Genomic DNA, 21,645 nt, shown 5'->3' with positions numbered 1-21,645 from the left:
GTGTGTGTGTATACCAATGTGTGTGTGTGTCTGTGTATGTGTGTGTGTACCCATGTGTGTGTATACCCATGTGTGTCTGTCTGTGTGTGTATACCCATGTGTGTGTCTGTCTGTGTGTGTGTACCCATGTGTGTGTATACCCATGTGTGTCTGTGTGTGTGTGTATACCAGTGTGTCTGTGTGTGTGTGTATACCAATGTGTGTGTGTGTCTGTGTCTGTGTGTGTGTATACCCATGTGTGTGTATACCAATGTGTGTACACTGTGTGTTTGTATACCCATCCCCCGCCCCCTCCCCCCACCCCTTGCCCTCCAATCAGTGACCGTCTCATCACCAACTCCCTCCTCACCACCACCACCGCCTCCACCGCCTCCACCGCCACCACCACCCCCCACCGCCTCCACCGCCTCCACCGCCTCCACCGCCTCCACCGCCTCACCACCACCGCCGCCGGCGGCCTCCCCGCGGCCCCCTCTCGACCGGGCGGCCGCGTTCTACGGCGTGGCCGCCGCCGTACCGCACGCCCGCTGGCGGGAGCTCGTCCGTCGCCTGGGCCTCCCGGAGGCCGAGGCGGACGAGGCCGAAGCGGCCCACCCGCACTCGGGACGCGATGCCAAGTTCGCCATGATGCAGGCGCTGGCACAGCGGAGGGCCTGGGGGGACCGCGGAGGCCCGCGGAGGCCCACGGGAGGCGACGGCCTCGCGCCCGAGGCCCTGGACGAGGTGACGTCGGCCCTCGCTCGCATGGGGTTGCGGGAGGCCGCCGACGGCCTCGGGAGGGAGGCCGCGCAGTGGCGACGGAGGCGGCGGTAGCGGCCGGCGGTCGTGGTCGTGGTCGTGGTCGTGGTCGTGGTCGTGGTCGTGGTCGTGGTCGTGGTCGTGGTCGCGGTCGTGGTCGTGGTGGTGGTCGTGGTCGTGGTGGTGGTGGTCGTGGGGGGCCGCGGAGGGAGGGACGGAGGGGGGCCGCGTTATGATCGTCCAACGCCGGACCTCCGGTACAGCGCCGGTCCCCCCCCCCCCCCCCCTTTCACCCCGACGAAGGCCTGCTTGTGCCGGTGGCCCGAAACGTCGTGAGAATTTTGTTATTGTGTTTATATATATTTTATTGTTTTATTGTTTCCCTTCCAACGTGACTTTACCGAAAGAGCGAAGAATATCTAGAAGCTTCTTTGGTCCTCTCGGTAAAGTCGCCCGCGTGGAACGGGAATGAGAATGAAATAATAAATTGATAAAATAAAATAACGGGATGAAATTCTCGCGACGTTTCGGGCCAACGGCACAAGCAGGCCTTCGTCGGGTGAAAGGGGACGAGACTTGTCTTCACTCCAGCGCTGTCCTCCAGACAGCCCGGTCCCCTTCACCCGACGAAGGCCGCTTGTGTTTCGTGGCCCGAAACGTCGCGAGAATTTTATCCCGTTGTTTGATTTTATTAATGTATTCTTTTGTTCCCATTCTACGTGGGTGACTTTACCGGACAGAACCAAAGACTGCGTGTGGATCCCCCTTGCAGTCACGACAGCTTCAACTCTAGAAGCTTCTTTGGTCCTCTCGGTAAAGCCGCCCGCGTGGGACGGGAATGAGAATAACATAATAATAAATCGATAAAATAAAACAACGGGATGAAATTCTCGCGACGTTTCGGCCAACGGCACAAGCGGCCTTCATCAGGTGAAGGGGACCGGACTGTCTGGAGGACAGCGCTGGAGTGAAGACAAGTCTCGTCCATGTCACCCGACGAAGGCCGCTTGTGCCGTTGGCCCGAAACGTCGCGAGAATTTTATCCCGTTGTTTTGATTTTATCAATGTATTCTTTTGTTCTCATTCTACGTGGGTGACTTTACTGGACAGAACCAAAGGACTGCGTGTGGATCCCCCTTGCAGTCACGGCAGCTTCAAATCTAGAAGTTTTAATTTTCGTTTTTGTGTGTGGTTTTTTTTTAAAGAAAATAATGTTTTAAGAAAGAGAAAAAAAATTTGAATTGAGACGCGTTCTTTGACGGTTATCCGAGTTGGCTGGCTGGGGTGGGGTGGGTTGGTATGGTAGTGGCAGGTAATGATTGCTTGTTGGGGGGGGTGGTGAAAACCCCCCTTTTTACCTCTCTCTGGAGGACAGCGATATGGACACATTCACGTATGGGGGTAGGTGGGGCAAGCACCGCCGATAACTTTTGACGGACGTCAAAGTTACGGGCGGAGAAACGGGCCGCGCTGGGGCGGACATCGTCCACTGTCCGGGGGGGGGGGGCGTTTGCGGGCCCCCGGGAAGGCAGCGGTATGGCCACGCGCTTCAGCTTCTTGTTGGCTTCCAGTCGCGTAGGGGAGGGGAAGAATGAGCGGCATTTCCGAAAAGCGACTTTGTTAAAAAAAGAACCCAAAAAAAAAATAAAGTAGCAGCCAAGGTTTCACGTGATGCGTCCGGCGATGGTTTTAACCCCACGACTAACCGGGAGGTGGGTCATCCGAAGTTTGCCACGGCTTACGGGAGACCCCGTGGGCCGACTGGCAGGCCAACGGGAGTTGAGCGTGGGCAACTAGACCCAAGGCCAAAATGAAAGCGTCAAAACAATGTTTAAAAAAATATATTATTTTAATTTTAATGATATAATATCGTCTTGTCATCATTGTGACATCAGTATACCAAGTTTTCAGTCCATAGCACATTGGGAACTGGGTTAAAATTGGGTTACAAGATTTGTGGAAACAACAACAACTGACAGTGAGTGAAATTAAAGCGTCTAAACAATGTTTAAAAATATATTTGTAATGTTGTATGATTATAATAGCGGCAATATCTTTTCATCGGTTGCGTAACGCTGTGTGGAAGCTACCTGGTCTGTCGCTCCGCACTAAGCTTCAGGTCTTCTCGGCCACGGTCATTCCCTCCCTTCTCTATGCTTGCGAAACGTGGACCCCCCTAATGGAACATCTTCGCCGGTTAGAAACATTTAGGCTGGCCTGCCTACGATCCATCCTGGGTTTAACCAGACTGGATTGTGTGAGGAGCTCACAAATCCTTGAAAGATCTGGGCAGGGTCCCATCGGTGAGCTCCTCCGGCAGGCAAGGCTGCGATGGCTGGGTCATGTAGCCCACATGCCCAGCCACCGCATGCCGAAACAGCTTTTGTTTGGCCGGATTGAGGGGGCTAAGCGGGCGCGGCACGGGCTAGAGAAGAGATGGAGTGATGTGGTACAGGAGGACGTGGAGCTGAGTGGACTTGCCGATGACTGGTACCAGCGGTGTCAAGATCGGCCTCTGTGGAGGAGGCTCGTGAAGGATGCTACTGGGCAGTTGGAGGCAGTCGCCCTCCAACAACAACGGAGGGCGGAGGAGCGACGCTCACAACAGCGAGCGGAGCGCCGGGTGGCTAAAGCACAGCAGGTTGGCACAGTAGGGGGCACAGGTGGTGCATCAGCCAGTCATCTCTGTCAGTCGACCCGTGGCACCTGGGTCTGCCCCGTGACCTCCTGCCAGCGGGCGTTCGACACTTCACGTGGCCTCAGGGTGCACATAGCCTGGCACAAGCGTCGTGGTGACGTCACCGCCACTTAGTGGCGAATGGCGGTTGTTGTTGTTGTATGTCTGTCTGTGTGTTTGTGTGTGTGTGTCTGTGTGTGTCAGTGTGTTTGTGTGTATGTCTGTCTGTGTCTGTGTGTGTCTGTCTGTGTGTGTGTGTATACCAGATGGGGCCTTACCATCAGCCCCACCAAAACTAAGCACCTTCCTGGGTATTTTGTACCATCGGACACTCCACCCCCACAACTCCCAATCGGTGATGGGGCAGTTGTGGAGAGAGTGGAGAGTTTCCCATACCTGGGCAGTGTGCTTATGACCGGCTCCGGTTTAACAGCAGAGGTCTCACTCCGAATCAGTCGAGCGGCAATATCTTTTCATCGGTTGCGTAACGCTGTGTGGAAGCTACCTGGTCTGTCGCTCCGCACTAAGCTTCAGGTCTTCTCGGCCACGGTCATTCCCTCCCTTCTCTACGCTTGCGAAACGTGGACCCCCCCTAATGGAACATCTTCGCCGGTTAGAAATATTTAGGCTGGCATGCCTAAGGTCCATCCTGGGTTTAACCAGACTGGATTGTGTGAGGAGCTCACAAATCCTTGAAAGATCTGGGCAAGGTCCCATCGGTGAGCTCCTCCGGCAGGCAAGGCTGCGATGGCTGGGTCATGTAGCCCGCATGCCTAGCCCGCATGCCCAGCCACCGCATGCCCAAACAGCTTTTGTTCGGCCGGATCGTGGGGGCTAAGCGGGCGCGGCACGGGCTAGAGAAGAGATGGAGTGATGTGGTACAGGAGGACGTGGAGCTGAGTGGACTTGCCGATGACTGGTACCAGCGGTGTCAAGATCGGCCTCTGTGGAGGAGGCTCGTGAAGGATGCTACTGGGCAGTTGGAGGCAGTCGCCCTCCAACAACAACGGAGGGCGGAGGAGCGACGCTCAGAACAACGAGCGGAGCGCCGGGTGGCTAAAGCACAGCAGGTTGGCACAGTAGGGGGCACAGGTGGTGCATCAGCCAGTCATCTCAGTCAGTCGACCCGTGGCACCTGCTGGGTCTGCCCCGTGACCTCCTGCCAGCGGGCGTTCGACACTTCACGTGGCCTCAGGGTGCACATAGCCTGGCACAAGCGTCGTGGTGATGTCACCGCCACTTAGTGGCGAATGGCGGTTGTTATTGTTGTTGTCCACCCATGTGTGTGTGTGTGTCTGTGTGTTTGTGTATACCAATGTGTGTGTGTGTATACCAATTTGTGTGTGTGTGTATATACCAATGTGTGTGTGTGTGTATACCAATGTGTGTGTGTCTGTGTGTGTGTATACCAGTGTGTCTGTGTGTGTGTGTATACCAATGTGTGTGTGTGTCTGTCTGTGTGTGTGTACCCGTGTGTGTGTATACCCATGTGTGTCTGTGTGTGTGTATACCCATGTGTGTGTCTGTCTGTGTGTGTGTATACCCATGTGTGTGTGTCTGTGTGTGTGTCTGTGTGTGTGTATACCCATGTGTGTGTCTGTCTGTGTGTGTGTCTACCCATGTGTGCGTGTGTGTGTGTATACCCATGTGTGTGTCTGTCTGTGTGTGTGTACCCATGTGTGTGTATACCCATGTGTGTGTCTGTCTGTGTGTGTGTACCCATGTGTGTGTATACCCATGTGTGTGTCTGTCTGTGTGTGTGTACCCATGTGTGTGTATACCAGTGTGTCTGTGTGTGTGTATACCAATGTGTGTGTGTGTCTGTGTATGTGTGTGTGTACCCATGTGTGTGTATACCCATGTGTGTCTGTGTGTGTGTATACCCATGTATGTGTCTGTCTGTGTGTGTGTCTACCCATGTGTGCGTGTGTGTGTCTGTGTGTGTGTGTATACCCATGTGTGTGTCTGTCTGTGTGTGTGTACCCATGTGTGTGTATACCCATGTGTGTCTGTGTGTGTGTATACCAGTGTGTCTGTGTGTGTGTGTATACCAATGTGTGTGTGTGTCTGTCTGTGTGTGTGTACCCATGTGTGTGTATACCCATGTGTGTACACTGTGTGTTTGTATACCCATGTGTGTGTCTGTCTGTGTGTATACCCATGTGTGTGTGTCTGTGTGTGTGTCTGTGTGTGTGTATACCCATGTGTGCGTGTGTGTGTGTGTGTATACCCATGTGTGTGTCTGTCTGTGTGTGTGTACCCATGTGTGTGTATACCCATGTGTGTCTGTGTGTGTGTGTATACCAATGTGTGTGTGTGTCTGTGTATGTGTGTGTGTACCCATGTGTGTGTATACCCATGTGTGTCTGTGTGTGTGTATACCCATGTATGTGTCTGTCTGTGTGTGTGTCTACCCATGTGTGCGTGTGTGTGTCTGTCTGTGTGTGTATACCAATGTGTGTGTCTGTCTGTGTGTGTGTACCCATGTGTGTGTATACCCATGTGTGTACACTGTGTGTTTGTATACCCATGTGTGTGTCTGTCTGTGTGTATACCCATGTGTGTGTGTCTGTGTGTGTGTCTGTGTGTGTGTATACCCATGTGTGCGTGTGTGTGTGTGTGTATACCCATGTGTGTGTCTGTCTGTGTGTGTGTACCCATGTGTGTGTATACCCATGTGTGTCTGTGTGTGTGTGTATACCAATGTGTGTGTGTGTCTGTGTATGTGTGTGTGTACCCATGTGTGTGTATACCCATGTGTGTCTGTGTGTGTGTATACCCATGTGTGTGTCTGTGTATGTGTGTGTGTACCCATGTGTGTGTATACCCATGTGTGTGTCTGTGTGTGTGTATACCAGTGTGTCTGTGTGTGTGTGTGTATACCAATGTGTGTGTGTGTCTGTGTATGTGTGTGTGTACCCATGTGTGTGTATACCCATGTGTGTCTGTGTGTTTGTATACCCATGTGTGTGTCTGTCTGTGTGTGTGTATACCCATGTGTGTGTCTGTCTGTGTGTGTGTACCCATGTGTGTGTATACCCATGTGTGTGTCTGTGTGTGTGTGTGTGTACCCATGTGTGTGTATACCCATGTGTGTGTCTATCTGTGTGTGTGTACCCATGTGTGTGTATACCCATGTGTGTGTCTATCTGTGTGTGTGTACCCATGTGTGTGTATACCCATGTGTGTGTCTGTGTATGTGTGTGTGTACCCATGTGTGTGTATACCCATGTGTGTGTACACTTTGTGTTTGTATACCCATCCCCCGCCCCCCCCACCCCTTGCCGTCCAATCAGTGACCGTCTCATCACCAACTCCCTCCCCACCACCACCACCACCCCCCACCGCCTCCACCGCCTCCACCGCCTCCACCGCCTCCACCGCCTCCACCGCCTCCACCGCCTCACCACCGCCGCCGGCGGCCTCCCCGCGGCCCCCTCTCGACCGCGCGGCCGCGTTCTACGGCGTGGCCGCCGCCGTACCGCACGCCCGCTGGCGGGAGCTCGTCCGTCGCCTGGGCCTCCCGGAGGCCGAGGCGGACGAGGCCGAAGCGGCCCACCCGCACTCGGGACGCGATGCCAAGTTCGCCATGATGCAGGCGCTGGCACAGCGGAGGGCCTGGGGGGACCGCGGAGGCCCGCGGAGGCCCACGGGAGGCGACGGCCTCGCGCCCGAGGCCCTGGACGAGGTGACGTCGGCCCTCGCTCGCATGGGGTTGCGGGAGGCCGCCGACGGCCTCGGGAGGGAGGCCGCGCAGTGGCGACGGAGGCGGCGGTAGCGGCCGGCCGGTGGTGGCCGGTGGCCGCGGTCGTGGTCGTGGTCGTGGTGGTCGTGGTCGTGGTCGTGGTGGTGGTGGTCGTGGTCGTGGTGGTGGTGGTCGTGGGGGGCCGCGGAGGGAGGGACGGAGGGGGGCCGCGTTATGATCGTCCAACGCCGGACCTCCGGTACAGCGCCGGTCCCCCCCCCCCCCCCCCCCTTTCACCCCGACGAAGGCCTGCTTGTGCCGGTGGCCCGAAACGTCGCGAGAATTTCATCGCGTTGTTTTGATTTCATCGATTTGTTATTTTTTTTTCTATCATCCTCGTCCCACGCGGGCGGCTTTACCGAGAGGACCAAAGAAGCTTCTAGAGTCGAAGCCGTCGTGACTGCAAGGGGGATCCACACGCGCTCTTTGGTTCTGTCCGGTAAAGTCACCCACGTAGAATGAGAACAAAAGAATACATTAATAAAAATAAAACAACGGGATAAAATTCTCGCGACGTTTCGGGCCACGAAACACAAAGCGGCCTTCGTCGGGTGAAGGGACCGGGCTGTCTGGAGGACAGCGCTGGAGTGAAGACAAGTCTCGTCCCCCTTCACCCGATGAAGGCCGCTTGTGCCGTTGGCCCGAAACGTCGCGAGAATTTTGCTATTGTGTTTATATATATTTTATTGTTTTATTGTTTCCCTTCCAACGTGACTTTACCGAAAGAGCGAAGAATATCTAGAAGCTTCTTTGGTCCTCTCGGTAAAGCCGCCCGCGTGGAACGGGAATGAGAATGAAATAATAAATTGATAAAATAAAATAACGGGATGAAATTCTCGCGACGTTTCGGGCCAACGGCACAAGCAGGCCTTCGTCGGGTGAAAGGGGACGAGACTTGTCTTCACTCCAGCGCTGTCCTCCAGACAGCCCGGTCCCCTTCACCCGACGAAGGCCGCTTGTGTTTCGTGGCCCGAAACATCGCGAGAATTTTATCCCGTTGTTTGATTTTATTAATGTATTCTTTTATTCTCATTCTACGTGGGTGACTTTACCGGACAGAACCAAAGACTGCGTGTGGATCCCCTTGCAGTCACGACAGCTTCAACTCTAGAAGCTTCTTTGGTCCTCTCGGTAAAGCCGCCCGCGTGGGACGGGAATGAGAATAACATAATAATAAATCGATAAAATAAAACAACGGGATGAAATTCTCGCGACGTTTCGGCCAACGGCACAAGCGGCCTTCATCAGGTGAAGGGGACCGGACTGTCTGGAGGACAGCGCTGGAGTGAAGACAAGTCTCGTCCATGTCACCCGACGAAGGCCGCTTGTGCCGTTGGCCCGAAACGTCGTGAGAATTTCATCCCGTTGTTTTGATTTTATCAATGTATTCTTTTGTTCTCATTCTACGTGGGTGACTTTACCGGACAGAACCAAAGGACTGCGTGTGGATCCCCCTTGCAGTCACGGCAGCTTCAAATCTAGAAGTTTTAATTTTCGTTTTTGTGTGTGGTTTTTTTTTAAAGAAAATAATGTTTTAAGAAAGAGAAAAAAAATGTGAATTGAGACGCGTTCTTTGACGGTTATCCGAGTTGGCTGGCCGGGTGCGGTGGGTGTGTTGGTATGGTGGTGGCAGGTAATGATTGCTTGTTTGGGGTGGTGGTGAAAACCCCCCTTTTTACCTCTCTCTGGAGGACAGCGATATGGACACATTCACGTATGGGGGTAGGTGGGGCAAGCACCGCCGATAACTTTTGACGGACGTCAAAAAGTTACGGGCGGAGAAACGGGCCGCGCTGGGGCGGACATCGTCCACTGTCCGGGGGGGGGGTGGCGTTTGCGGGCCCCCGGGAAGGCAGCGGTATGGCCACGCGCTTCAGCTTCTTGTTGGCTTCCAGTCGCGTAGGGGAGGGGAAGAATGAGCGGCATTTCCGAAAAGCGACTTTGTTAAAAAAAGAACCAAAAAAATTAATAAAGTAGCAGCCAAGGTTTCACGTGATGCGTCCGGCGATGGTTTTAACCCCACGACTAACCGGGAGGTGGGTCATCCGAAGTTTGCCACGGCTTACGGGAGATCCCCGTGGGCCGACTGGCAGGCCAACGGGAGTTGAGCGTGGGCAACTAGACCCAAGGCCAAAATGAAAGCGTCAAAACAATGTTTAAAAAAATATATTATTTTAATTTTAATGATATAATATCGTCTTGTCATCATTGTGACATCAGTATACCAAGTTTTCAGTCCATAGCACATTGGGAACTGGGTTAAAATTGGGTTACAAGATTTGTGGAAACAACAACAACTGACAGTGAGTGAAATTAAAGCGTCTAAACAATGTTTAAAAATATATTTGTAATGTTGTATGATTATAATATCGTTTTGTCATCAGTGTGACATCAGTATAGCAAGTTTGCAATCCATAGCACATTGGGACTTGAGTTAAAATTGGGTTACAAGATTTGTGGAAACAACAACAGATTGAAATGGAAGTGTCAAAACAATGTTTAAAAATATATATATATTTTTAATTATAATGATATAATATTGTTTTGTCATCAGTGTGACATCAGTATAGCAAGTTTTCAGTCCATAGCACATTGGGAATTGGGTTAAAATTGGGTTACAAGATTTCAGGAAACAGATTGAAATGAAAGCGTCAAAAACAATGTTTAAAAAAATATATTATTTTAATTTTAATGATATAATATCGTCTTGTCATCATTGTGACATCAGTATAGCAAGTTTTCAGTCTATAGCACATTGGGAATTGGGTTAAAATTGGGTTACAAGATTTCAGGAAACAACAACAACAGACGGAGTGAGTGAAATTAATGCGTCTAAACAATGTTTAAAAATATATTTGTAATGTTGTATGATTATAATATCGTTTTGTCATCGGTGTGACATCAGTATAGCAAGTTTTCAGTCCATAGCACATTGGGAATTGGGTTAAAATTGGGTTACAAGATTTGAGGAAACAACAACAGATTGAAATGGAAGTGTCAAAACAATGTTTAAAAATATATATTTTTAATTATAATGATATAATATCGTCTTGTCATCAGTGTGACATCAGTATAGCAAGTTTTCAGTCCATAGCACATTGGGAATTGGGTTAAAATTGGGTTACAAGATTTGTGGAAACAACAACTGACAGTGAGTGAAATTAAAGCGTCTAAACAATGTTTAAAAATATATTTGTAATGTTGTATGATTATACTATCGTTTTGTCATCAGTGTGACATCAGTATAGCAAGTTTTCAGTCCATAGCACATTGGGAATTGGGTTAAAATTGGGTTACAAGATTTCAGGAAACAGATTGAAATGAAAGCGTCAAAAACAATGTTTAAAAATAGATCTTTTTAATTATAATGATGTAATATCGTTTTGTCATCGGTGTGACATCAGTATAGCAATTTTTCAGTCCATAGCACATTGGGAATTGGGTTAAAATTGGGTTACAAGATTTGACGAAACAACAACAGATTGAAATGGAAGTGTCAAAACAATGTTGAAAAATATATATTTTTAATTATAATGATATCATTTCGTCTTGTTATTAGTGTGACATCAGTATAGCAAGTTTTCAGTCCATAGCACATTGGGAATTGGGTTAAAATTGGGCTACAAGATTTCAGGAAACAACAAAAACAGACGGAGTGAGTGAAATTAAAGCGTCTAAATAATGTTAAAAAATATATTTGTAATGTTGTATGATCATAATATCGTTTTGTCATCAGTGTGACATCAGTATAGCAAGTTTTCAGTCCATAGCACATTGGGAATTGGGTTAAAATTGGTCTACAAGATTTCAGGAAACAGATTGAAATGAAGGCGTCAAAACAATGTTTAAAAATAGATATTTTTAATTATAATGATGTAATATCGTTTTGTCATCGGTGTGACATCAGTATAGCAAGTTTTCAGTCCATAGCACATTGGTAATTGGGTTAAAATTGGGTTACAAGATTTGACGAAACAACAACAGATTGAAATGGAAGTGTCAAAACAATGTTTAATAATATATATTTTTAATTTTGTATGATAGAATCTCGTCTTGTCATCAGTGTGACATCAGTATAGCAAGTTTTCAATCCATAGCACATTGGGAATTGGGTTAAAATTGAGTTACAAGATTTCAGGAAACAACAACAGATTGAAATGAAAGCATCAAAACAATGTTTAAAAATAGATATTATTTTAATTTTAATGATATAATATCGGCTTGTCATCACTGTGACATCAGTATAGCAAGTTTGCAGTCCATAGCACATTGGGAATTGGGTTAAAATTGGGTTACAAGATTTGAGGAAACAACAACAACTGACAGATTGAGTGAAATTAAAGCGTCTAAACAATGTTTAAAAATATATTTGTAATGTATGATTATAATATCGTTTTGTCATCAGTGTGACATCAGTATAGCAAGTTTTCAGTCCATAGCACATTGGGAATTGGGTTAAAATTGGGTTACAAGATTTCAGGAAACAACAACAACAGACGGAGTGAGTGAAATTAAAGCGTCTAAACAATGTTTAAAAACATATATTATTTTAATGATATAATATCGTTTTGTCATCAGTGTGACATCAGTATAGCAAGTTTTCAGTCCATAGCACATTGGGAATTGGGTTAAAATTGGGTTACAAGATTTGTGGAAACAACAACAACAGAGTGAAATGAAAGTGTCAAAAATGTTTAAAAATAGATATATTTTTTAATTATAATGATATAATATCGTCTTGTCATCACTGTGACATCAGTATAGCAAGTTTTCAGTCCATAGCACATTGGGAATTGGCTTAAAATTGTGTTACAGGATTTCAGGAAACAACAACAACATCAACAACAGACGGGGTCAGTGAAATGAAAGCGTCAAAACAATGGATCTCGACGTTTCATTTAATTTAAAGTGCAGAGCCCCTCCCCCCACCCCCGTGAGCGATTCGGCTCTTGAATGTGGTTGCAATGGCAACAAACGTAAAAACAGAATTAAACACAGAACGAGAAAGACATCTCCAAGTGATAGGAATAGGTTTTTACCCTTTTAACTGGCACAAAAAACTGACACCTTTATTCAAGGGCATCGTGTTTGCAATAACCACAACACAAGCAGTCAAAATGAAAACAGAAAGAGACAACTCTGATAATAATAATATTGGCACTGTCCTTGAATTTGATTGGTCCACACCAGAGAGACGGCTTTTCTTAGAGCCCCTTTAGTCTCTCCACTGGTGATGGACCAGATGGCACCACAAGGCGTACAACTCAGCGCATTATCAGAGTATTGAGGGCTCGGGGTGAGCCTTTACATTATGAGACCTCCTTTGCCAGTAACAAAATATAGGAATAGGTTTTTACCCTTTTAACTGGCACAAAAAACTGACACCTTTATTCAAGGGCATCGTGTTTGCAATAACCACAACACAAGCAGTCAAATCCAAACAAAAAGAGACAACTCTGATAATAATAATATTATTGGCACTGTCCTTGAATTTGATTGGTCCACACCAGAGAGACGGCTTTTCTTAGAGCCCCTTTAGTCTCTCCACTGGTGATGGACCAGATGGCACCACAAGGCGTACAACTCAAAAACAGCGCACCATCAGAGTATTGAGGGCTCGGGGTGAGCCTTTACATTATGAGACCTCCTTTGCCAGTAACAAGATATAGGAATAGGTTTTTACCCTTTTAACTGGCACAAAAACTGACACCTTTATTCAAGGACACAACACAAGCAGTCAAAAAATGCAAATAAAAGAGACAACTCTGATAATAATATGCACTGTCCTTGAATTTGATTGGTCCACACCCGAGAGACAGCTTTGGACCAATCAAATTCAAGGACAGTGCCAATATTATTATTATCAGAGTTGTGTCTTTTTTGTTTGCATGTTGACTGCTTGTGTTGTGGTTATTGCAAACATGATGCCTCGAATAAAGGTGTCAGTTTTTGTGCCAGTTAAAAGGGTAAAAACCTATTACTATATCTTGTTTCTGGCAAAGGAGGTCTCATAATGTAAAGGCTCACCCCGAGCCCTCAATAACTCTGACGGTGCGCCGAGTTGTACGCCTTGTGGTGTCATCTGGTCCATCACCAGTCAGTGGAGAGACTAAAGGGGCTCTAAGAAAAGCCGTCTCTCTGGTGTGGACCAATCAAATTCAAGGACAGTGCCAATATTATTATAGTTATCAGAGTTGTCTCTTTTTGTTTGCATTTTTGACTGCTTGTGTTGTGGTTATTGCAAACACGATGCCTCGAATGAAGGTGTCAGTACTTGTGCCAGTTAAAAGGGTAAAAACCTATTGCTATATCTCGTTACTGGCAAAGGAGGTCTCATAATGTAAAGGCTCACCCCGAGCCCTCAATAACTCTGATGGTGCGCCGAGTTGTACGCCTTGTGGTGTCATCTGGTCCATCACCAGTGGAGAGACTAAAGGGGCTCTAAGAAAAGCTGTCTCTCTGGTGTGGACCAATCAAATTCAAAGGACGGTGCCAATATCATTATTATTATCAAACGCTTTGGTTCTATTCGAAGTCACGTAGGTTAAAAAAATAAAATCACAAAAATCACGACGTTTCGGCCACAACACAAGCGGCCTTCATCAGGCGTGTTGTGGCCGAACGTCGTGATTTTTGTGATTTTATTTTTTTTACCCACGTGACCTTACCGAATAGAACCAAAGAGTATGGATCCTTGCAGTCACGAAAGCTTTAAATCTAGAGTCTGTGGGTCTCTGTGTGATGAGTCTGTGAGTCTCTGTGTGGTGAGTCTGTGGGTGTCTGTGTGGTGAGTCTGTGGGTCTCTGTGTGGTGAGTCTGTGGGTCTCTGTGTGGTGAGTCTGTGGGTCTCTGTGTGGTGAGTCTATGGGTCTCTGTGTAGTGGGTCTGTGGGTCTCTGTGTGGTGAGTCTATGGGTCTCTGTGTGGTGAGTCTGTGGGTCTCTGTGTGGTGAGTCTGTGGGTCTCTGTGTGGTGAGTCTGTGGGTCTCTGTGTGGTGAGTCTGTGGGTCTCTGTGTGGTGAGTCTATGGGTCTCTGTGTAGTGGGTCTGTGGGTCTCTGTGTGGTGAGTCTTTGGGTCTCTGTGTGGTGAGTCTGTGGGTCTCTGTGTGGTGAGTCTATGGGTCTCTGTGTGGTGGGTCTGTGGGTCTCTGTGTGTTGAGTCTGTGGGTCTCTGTGTGGTGAGTCTGTGGGTCTCTGTGTGGTGAGTCTGTGGGTCTCTGTGTGGTGAGTCTATGGGTCTCTGTGTGGTGAGTCTATGGGGTCTCTCTGTGGTGAGTCTGTGGGTCTCTGTGTGGTGAGTCTTTGGGTGTCTGTGTGTGGTGAGTCTGTGGGTCTCTGTGTGGTGAGTCTGTGGGTGTCTGTGTGGTGAGTCTGTGGGTCTCTGTGTGGTGAGTCTGTGGGTCTCTGTGTGGTGAGTCTTTGGGTCTCTGTGTGGTGAGTCTATGGGTCTCTGTGTGGTGAGTCTATGGGTCTCTGTGTGATGAGTCTATGGGTCTCTGTGTGAGTGAGTCTGTGGGTCTCTGTGTGGTGAGTCTGTGAGTCTCTGTGTGGTGAGTCTGTGGGTGTCTGTGTGGTGAGTCTGTGGGTCTCTGTGTGGTGAGTCTGTGGGTCTCTGTGTGGTGAGTCTGTGGGTCTCTGTGTGGTGAGTCTATGGGTCTCTGTGTAGTGGGTCTGTGGGTCTCTGTGTGGTGAGTCTATGGGTCTCTGTGTGGTGAGTCTGTGGGTCTCTGTGTGGTGAGTCTGTGGGTCTCTGTGTGGTGAGTCTGTGGGTCTCTGTGTGGTGAGTCTGTGGGTCTCTGTGTGGTGAGTCTATGGGTCTCTGTGTAGTGGGTCTGTGGGTCTCTGTGTGGTGAGTCTTTGGGTCTCTGTGTGGTGAGTCTGTGGGTCTCTGTGTGGTGAGTCTATGGGTCTCTGTGTGGTGGGTCTGTGGGTCTCTGTGTGTTGAGTCTGTGGGTCTCTGTGTGGTGAGTCTGTGGGTCTCTGTGTGGTGAGTCTGTGGGTCTCTGTGTGGTGAGTCTATGGGTCTCTGTGTGGTGAGTCTATGGGGTCTCTCTGTGGTGAGTCTGTGGGTCTCTGTGTGGTGAGTCTTTGGGTGTCTGTGTGTGGTGAGTCTGTGGGTCTCTGTGTGGTGAGTCTGTGGGTGTCTGTGTGGTGAGTCTGTGGGTCTCTGTGTGGTGAGTCTGTGGGTCTCTGTGTGGTGAGTCTTTGGGTCTCTGTGTGGTGAGTCTATGGGTCTCTGTGTGGTGAGTCTATGGGTCTCTGTGTGATGAGTCTATGGGTCTCTGTGTGAGTGAGTCTGTGGGTCTCTGTGTGGTGAGTCTGTGGGTCTTTGTGTGGTGAGTCTATGGGTCTCTGTGTGGTGAGTCTGTGGGTCTCTGTGTGGTGAGTCTGTGGGTCTCTGTGTGATGAGTCTGTGGATCTCTGTGTGATGAGTCTGTGGGTTTCTGTGTGATGAGTCTGTGGGTCTCTGTGTGATGAGTCTATGGGTCTCTGTGTGGTGAGTCTGTGGGTCTCTGTGTGGTGAGTCTGTGGGTCTCTGTGTGGTGAGTCTTTTGGTGTCTGTGTGTGGTGAGTCTGTGGGTCTCTGTGTGGTGAGTCTGTGGGTGTCTGTGTGGTGAGTCTGTGGGTCTCTGTGTGGTGAGTCTGTGGGTCTCTGTGTGGTGAGTCTTTGGGTCTCTGTGTGGTGAGTCTATGGGTCTCTGTGTGGTGAGTCTATGGGTCTCTGTGTGATGAGTCTATGGGTCTCTGTGTGAGTGAGTCTGTGGGTCTCTGTGTGATGAGTCTGTGGGTCACTGTGTGGTGAGTCTGTGGGTCTCTGTGTGGTGAGTCTGTGGGTCTCTGTGTGGTGAGTCTGTGGGTCTCTGTGTGGTGAGTCTGTGGGTCTCTGTGTGGTGAGTCTATGGTCTCCCTCTCCATCTTTCTCTCTGTGCGAGTGATGAGTCTATGGGTCTCTGTGTGGTGAGTCTGTGGGTCTCTGTGTGATGAGTCTGTGGGTCTCTGTGTGGTGAGTCTGTGGGTCTCTGTGTGGTGAGTCTGTGGGTCTCTGTGTGGTGGGTCTGTGGGTCTCTGTGTGGTGAGTCTGTGGGTCTCTGTGTGGTGAGTCTGTGGGTCCCTGTGTGGTGAGTCTATGGGTCTCTGTGTGGTGAGTCTATGGGTCTCTGTGTGGTGAGTCTTTGGGTGTCTGTGTGTGGTGAGTCTGTGGGTCTCTGTGTGGTGAGTCTTTGGGTGTCTGTGTGTGGTGAGTCTGTGGGTCTCTGTGTGGTGAGTCTTTGGGTGTCTGTGTGGTGAGTCTGTGGGTCTCTGTGTGATGAGTCTGTGGGTCTCTGTGTGTTGAGTCTGTGGGTCTCTGTGTGGTGAGTCTGTGGGTCTCTGTGTGATGAGTCTATGGGTCTCTGTGTGGTGAGTCTGTGGATCCTTGCAGTAACAAAAGCTTCGAATCTAGAATTATTATCGGAGTTGTCTCTTTTTGTTAACCTGAGTGAGTTGTTGTGCCAGTTAAAATGTTAAAAACCTATCGCTATATCTCGTTACTGCCAAAGGAGGTCTCGTAATGTAAAAACCACAAGGCAACTTTGGATTAAGGCCGTCAGGTCTAACTCGGTGCTACTGCAAGCAAAACTGTGGCTAAACCCCCAAAAAAACGTTTTGGAAATCGCCGAAAATTGAAGCCACAAATGGGACAGGCTACAGTCTACATTATAGACTGTCAGTACACTCAATCAGCTTAATAACCAGGCTACAGTCTACATTATAGACTGTCAGTACACTCAGCTTAATAACCAGGCTACAGTCTACATTATAGACTGTCAGTACACTCAGCTTAATAACCAGGCTACAGTCTACATTATAGACTGTCAGTACACTCAGCTTAATAACCAGGCTACAGTCTACATTATAGACTGTCAGTACACTCAGCTTAATAACCAGGCTACAGTCAACATTATAGACTGTCAGTACACTCAGCTTAATAACCAGGCTACAGTCTACATTATAGACTGTCAGTACACTCAGTTTAATAACCATTACTACAGTCTACATTATAGACTGTCAGTACACTCAGCTTAATAACCAGGCTACAGTCTACATTATAGACTGTCAGTACACTCAGCTTAATATCCAGGCTACAGTCTACATTATAGACTGTCAGTACACTCAGCTTAATAACCAGGCTACAGTCTACATTATAGACTGTCAGTACACTCAGCTTAATAACCAGGCTACAGTCTACATTATAGACTGTCAGTACACTCACTCAGCTTAATAACCAGGCTACAGTCTACATTATAGACTGTCAGTACACTCACCAAACTTAATAACCATTACTACAGTCTACATTATAGACTGTCAGTACACTCACCATACTTAATAACCATTACTACAGTCTACATTAGACTGTCAGTACACTCACCATACTTAATAACCATTACTACAGTCTACATTATAGACTGTCAGTATACTCACCCAGCTTAATAACCAGGCTACAGTCTACATTATAGACTGTCAGTACACTCAGCTTAATAACCATTACTACAGTCTACATTATAGACTGTCAGTACACTCAGTTTAATAACCAGGCTACAGTCTACATTATAGACTGTCAGTACACTCAGCTTAATAACCAGGCTACAGTCTACATTATAGACTGTCAGTACACACTCAGTTTAATAACCAGGCTACAGTCTACATTATAGACTGTCAGTACACTCAGTTTAATAACCAGGCTACAGTCTACATTATAGACTGTCAGTACACTCCATCAGCTTAATAACCAGGCTACAGTCTACATTATAGACTGTCAGCACACTCAGCTTAATAACCAGGCTACAGTCTACATTATAGACTGTCAGTACACCCAGCTTAATAACCAGGCTACAGTCTACATTATAGACTGTCAGTACACTCACTCAGCTTAATAACCAGGCTACAGTCTACATTATAGACTGTCAGTACACTCACTCAGCTTAATAACCAGGCTACAGTCTACATTATAGACTGTCAGTACACTCAGCTTAATAACCAGGCTACAGTCTACATTATAGACTGTCAGTACACTCAGCTTAATAACCAGGCTACAGTCTACATTATAGACTGTCAGTACACTCACCATACTTAATAACCATTATTACAGTCTACATTATAGACTGTCAGTACACTCACTCAGCTTAATAACCAGGCTACAGTCTACATTATAGACTGTCAGTATACTCACTCAGCTTAATAACCAGGCTACAGTCTACATTATAGACTGTCAGTACACTCACCATACTTAATAACCAGGCTACAGTCTACATTATAGACTGTCAGTACACTCAGTTTAATAACCAGGCTACAGTCTACATTATAGACTGTCAGTACACTCACTCAGCTTAATAACCAGGCTACAGTCTACATTATAGACTGTCAGTACACTCACCAAACTTAATAACCAGGCTACAGTCTACATTATAGACTGTCAGTACACTCACCAAACTTAATAACCAGGCTACAGTCTACATTATAGACTGTCAGTACACTCAGCTTAATAACCATTACTACAGTCTACATTATAGACTGTCAGTACACTCAGTTTAATAACCAGGCTACAGTCTACATTATAGACTGTCAGTACACTCACTCAGCTTAATAACCAGGCTACAGTCTACATTATAGACTGTCAGTACACTCAGTTTAATAACCAGGCTACAGTCTACATTATAGACTGTCAGTACACTCACTCAGCTTAATAACCAGGCTACAGTCTACATTATAGACTGTCAGTACACTCACTCAGCTTAATAACCAGGCTAGTCTACATTATAGACTGTCAGTACACTCAGCTTAATAACCAGCCTACAGTCTACATTATAGACTGTCAGTAGACTCACCATACTTAATAACCAGGCTACAGTCTACATTATAGACTGTCAGTACACTCACCAAGCTTAATGACCAGGCTACAGTCTACATTATAGACTGTCAGTACACTCAGCTTAATAACCAGGCTACAGTCTACATTATAGACTGTCAGTACACTCACTCAGCTTAATAACCAGGCTACAGCCTACATTATAGACTGTCAGTACACTCAGCTTAATAACCAGGCTACAGTCTACATTATAGACTGTCAGTACACTCAGCTTAATAACCATTACTACAGTCTACATTATAGACTGTCAGTACACTCAGCTTAATAACCAGGATACAGTCTACATTATAGACTGTCAGTACACTCAGCTTAATAACCATTACTACAGTCTACATTATAGACTGTCAGTATGCTCAGCTTAATGACCAGGCTACAGTCTACATTATAGACTGTCAGTACACTCACTCAGCTTAATAACCAGGCTACAGCCTACATTATAGACTGTCAGTACACTCAGCTTAATAACCATTACTACAGTCTACATTATAGACTGTCAGTATGCTCAGCTTAATGACCAGGCTACAGTCTACATTATAGACTGTCAGTACACTCAGCTTAATAACCAGGCTACAGTCTACATTGTAGACTGTCAGTACACTCAGTTTAATAACCATTACTACAGTCTACATTATAGACTGTCAGTACACTCACTCAGCTTCATAACCACCCAGTGAGTGAGCGGGTGAGTGAGTGACAGAGTGAGTGAGTGAGTAACAGAGTGAGTGACAGAGTGAGTGAGTGGGTGACTGAGTGACAGAGTGAGTGAGTGAGTAACAGAGTGAGTGACAGAGTGAGTGAGTGGGTGACTGAGTGACAGAGTGAGTGAGTGAGTAACAGAGTGAGTGACAGAGTGAGTGAGTGGGTGACTGAGTGACAGAGTGAGTGAGTGAGTAACAGAGTGAGTGACAGAGTGAGTGAGTTACAGAGTGAGTGAGTGACAGTGAGTGAGTGGGTGAGTGACAGAGTGGGTGAGTGGGTGAGTAACAGTGACAGAGTGAGTGAGTAACAGAGTGAGTGACAGAGTGGGTGAGTGAGTGACAGAGTGAGTGAGTGGGTGAGTGACAGAGTGGGTGAGTGGGTGAGTAACAGAGTGGGTGAGTGACAGAGTGAGTGGGTGAGTGAGTGACAGAGTGAGTGACAGAGTGAGTGAGTGGGTGAGTGAGTGACAGAGTGAGTGAGTGGGTGAGTGAGTGGGTGAGTGACAGAGTAAGTGGGTGAGTGACAGAGTGAGAGAGTGATTGAGTGGGTGAGTAGTGAGCGTGTGGGTTGAATGTGTGGGTGAATAATTGGGTGTTGATGTTTGTAATCTGACTGGGGAATTTATTTGACATTCAAGAACGCAGCCTTCAAGCCTCCGACAACGCGATACCCCTCTCACCCTCTCCCCCCCATCTCCCCATCTCTCCCCCCCATCTCTCCCCCATCTCTCTCCCCCATCTCTCCCCATATCTCTCCCCCATCTCTCTCCCCCCCATCTCTCTCCACTCTCTCTCCCCATCTCTCCCCATCTCTCCTCTCTCTCCCCCATCTCTCTCCATCTCTCTCCCCCATCCTCCCCCCCATCTCTCCCATCTCTCCCCATCTCTCCCCCATCTCTCCCCCATCTCTCTCCCCCATCTCTCCCCCATCTCTCCCCCTCTCCCCCATCTCTCCCCATCTCTCCCCCATCTCTCCCCCCATCTCTCCCCATCTCTCCCCCATCTCTCCCCCATCTCTCCCCCCCATCTCTCCCCATCTCTCCCCCATCTCTCTCCCCCATATCTCCACCCTCTCTCTCCCCTCTCTCTCCCCCCATCTCTCCCTCCCATCTCTCCCCCCATCTCTCCTCCCCATCTCTCCCCCCCATCTGTCCCCCCCATCTCTCCCCCCCCCCCATCTCTCCCCCATCTCTCCCCCATCTCTCCCCCATCTCTCCCCCCATCTCTCCCCCATCTCTCCCCCTCTCTCCCCCACTCTCCCCCATCTCTCCCCCATCTCTCTCCCATCTCTCCCCCATCTCTCCCCCTCTCTCCCCCATCTCTCCCCCATCTCTCCCCCATCTCTCCCCCATCTCTCACTACCATCTCTCCCCCATCTCTCCCCCATCTCTCACTACCATCTCTCCCCCATCTCTCCCCCATCTCTCTCCCCATCTCTCCCCCCTCTCTCCCCCCATCTCTCCTCCCCATCTCTCCCCATCTCTCCCCCATCTCTCCCCTCTCTCCCCCCCATCTCTCCCCCATCTCTCCCCCATCTCTCCCCCCATCTTTCCCCCCCATTCCTCCCCATATTCCCCCCCATATCTCCCCCATCTCTCCCCATCTCTCCCATCTTCCTTCCCATCTCTCCCATCTCTCCCCCATCTCCTCTCTCCCCTCTCTCCCCCCCATCTCTCCCCCATCTCTCCCCATCTCTCTCCCCCATCTTTCCCCCATCTCTCCCCCATCTCTCCCCCATCTCTCACTACCATCTCTCCCCCATCTCTCCCCCTCTCTCCCCCATCTCTCTCCCCCATCTGACCCCCATCTCGCCCCCATCTCTCCCCCATCTCTCCCCCATCCCTCCACCATCTCTCCCCATCTCTCTCCCCCATCTCTCCCC

The 21,645-nt window shown here is 48.4% G+C and overlaps 1 protein-coding gene across 2 annotated transcripts in view; it reads left to right on the top strand.

The window, feature by feature from the left end:
- Nucleotides 1–11,570, top strand: part of LOC116937040 (uncharacterized) — a 55,171-nt gene extending 43,601 nt beyond the window's left edge. Inside the window, exon 5 of one of the 2 annotated variants that reach the window (XM_076056343.1) lies at nt 6,712–11,570. In XM_076056343.1, coding sequence (XP_075912458.1) covers nt 6,712–7,193 — 482 coding nt within the window. In that variant the 3' untranslated portion in view covers nt 7,194–11,570. Of the gene's footprint in view, nt 1–319; nt 2,406–6,711 lie in introns of those variants that run through there. The other variant, XM_076056342.1, reaches the window with a different exon arrangement.
- Nucleotides 11,571–21,645: the final 10,075 nt, after the last annotated feature.

Source organism: Petromyzon marinus, chromosome 75 (genome assembly GCF_048934315.1).
Source record: "Petromyzon marinus isolate PM22_M1 ecotype Great Lakes invasive population chromosome 75, UKy_Petmar_22M1.pri1.0, whole genome shotgun sequence".
NCBI classification, from domain to species: domain Eukaryota; kingdom Metazoa; phylum Chordata; class Hyperoartia; order Petromyzontiformes; family Petromyzontidae; genus Petromyzon; species Petromyzon marinus.
This window is presented reverse-complemented; position numbering and strand designations above follow the sequence as displayed.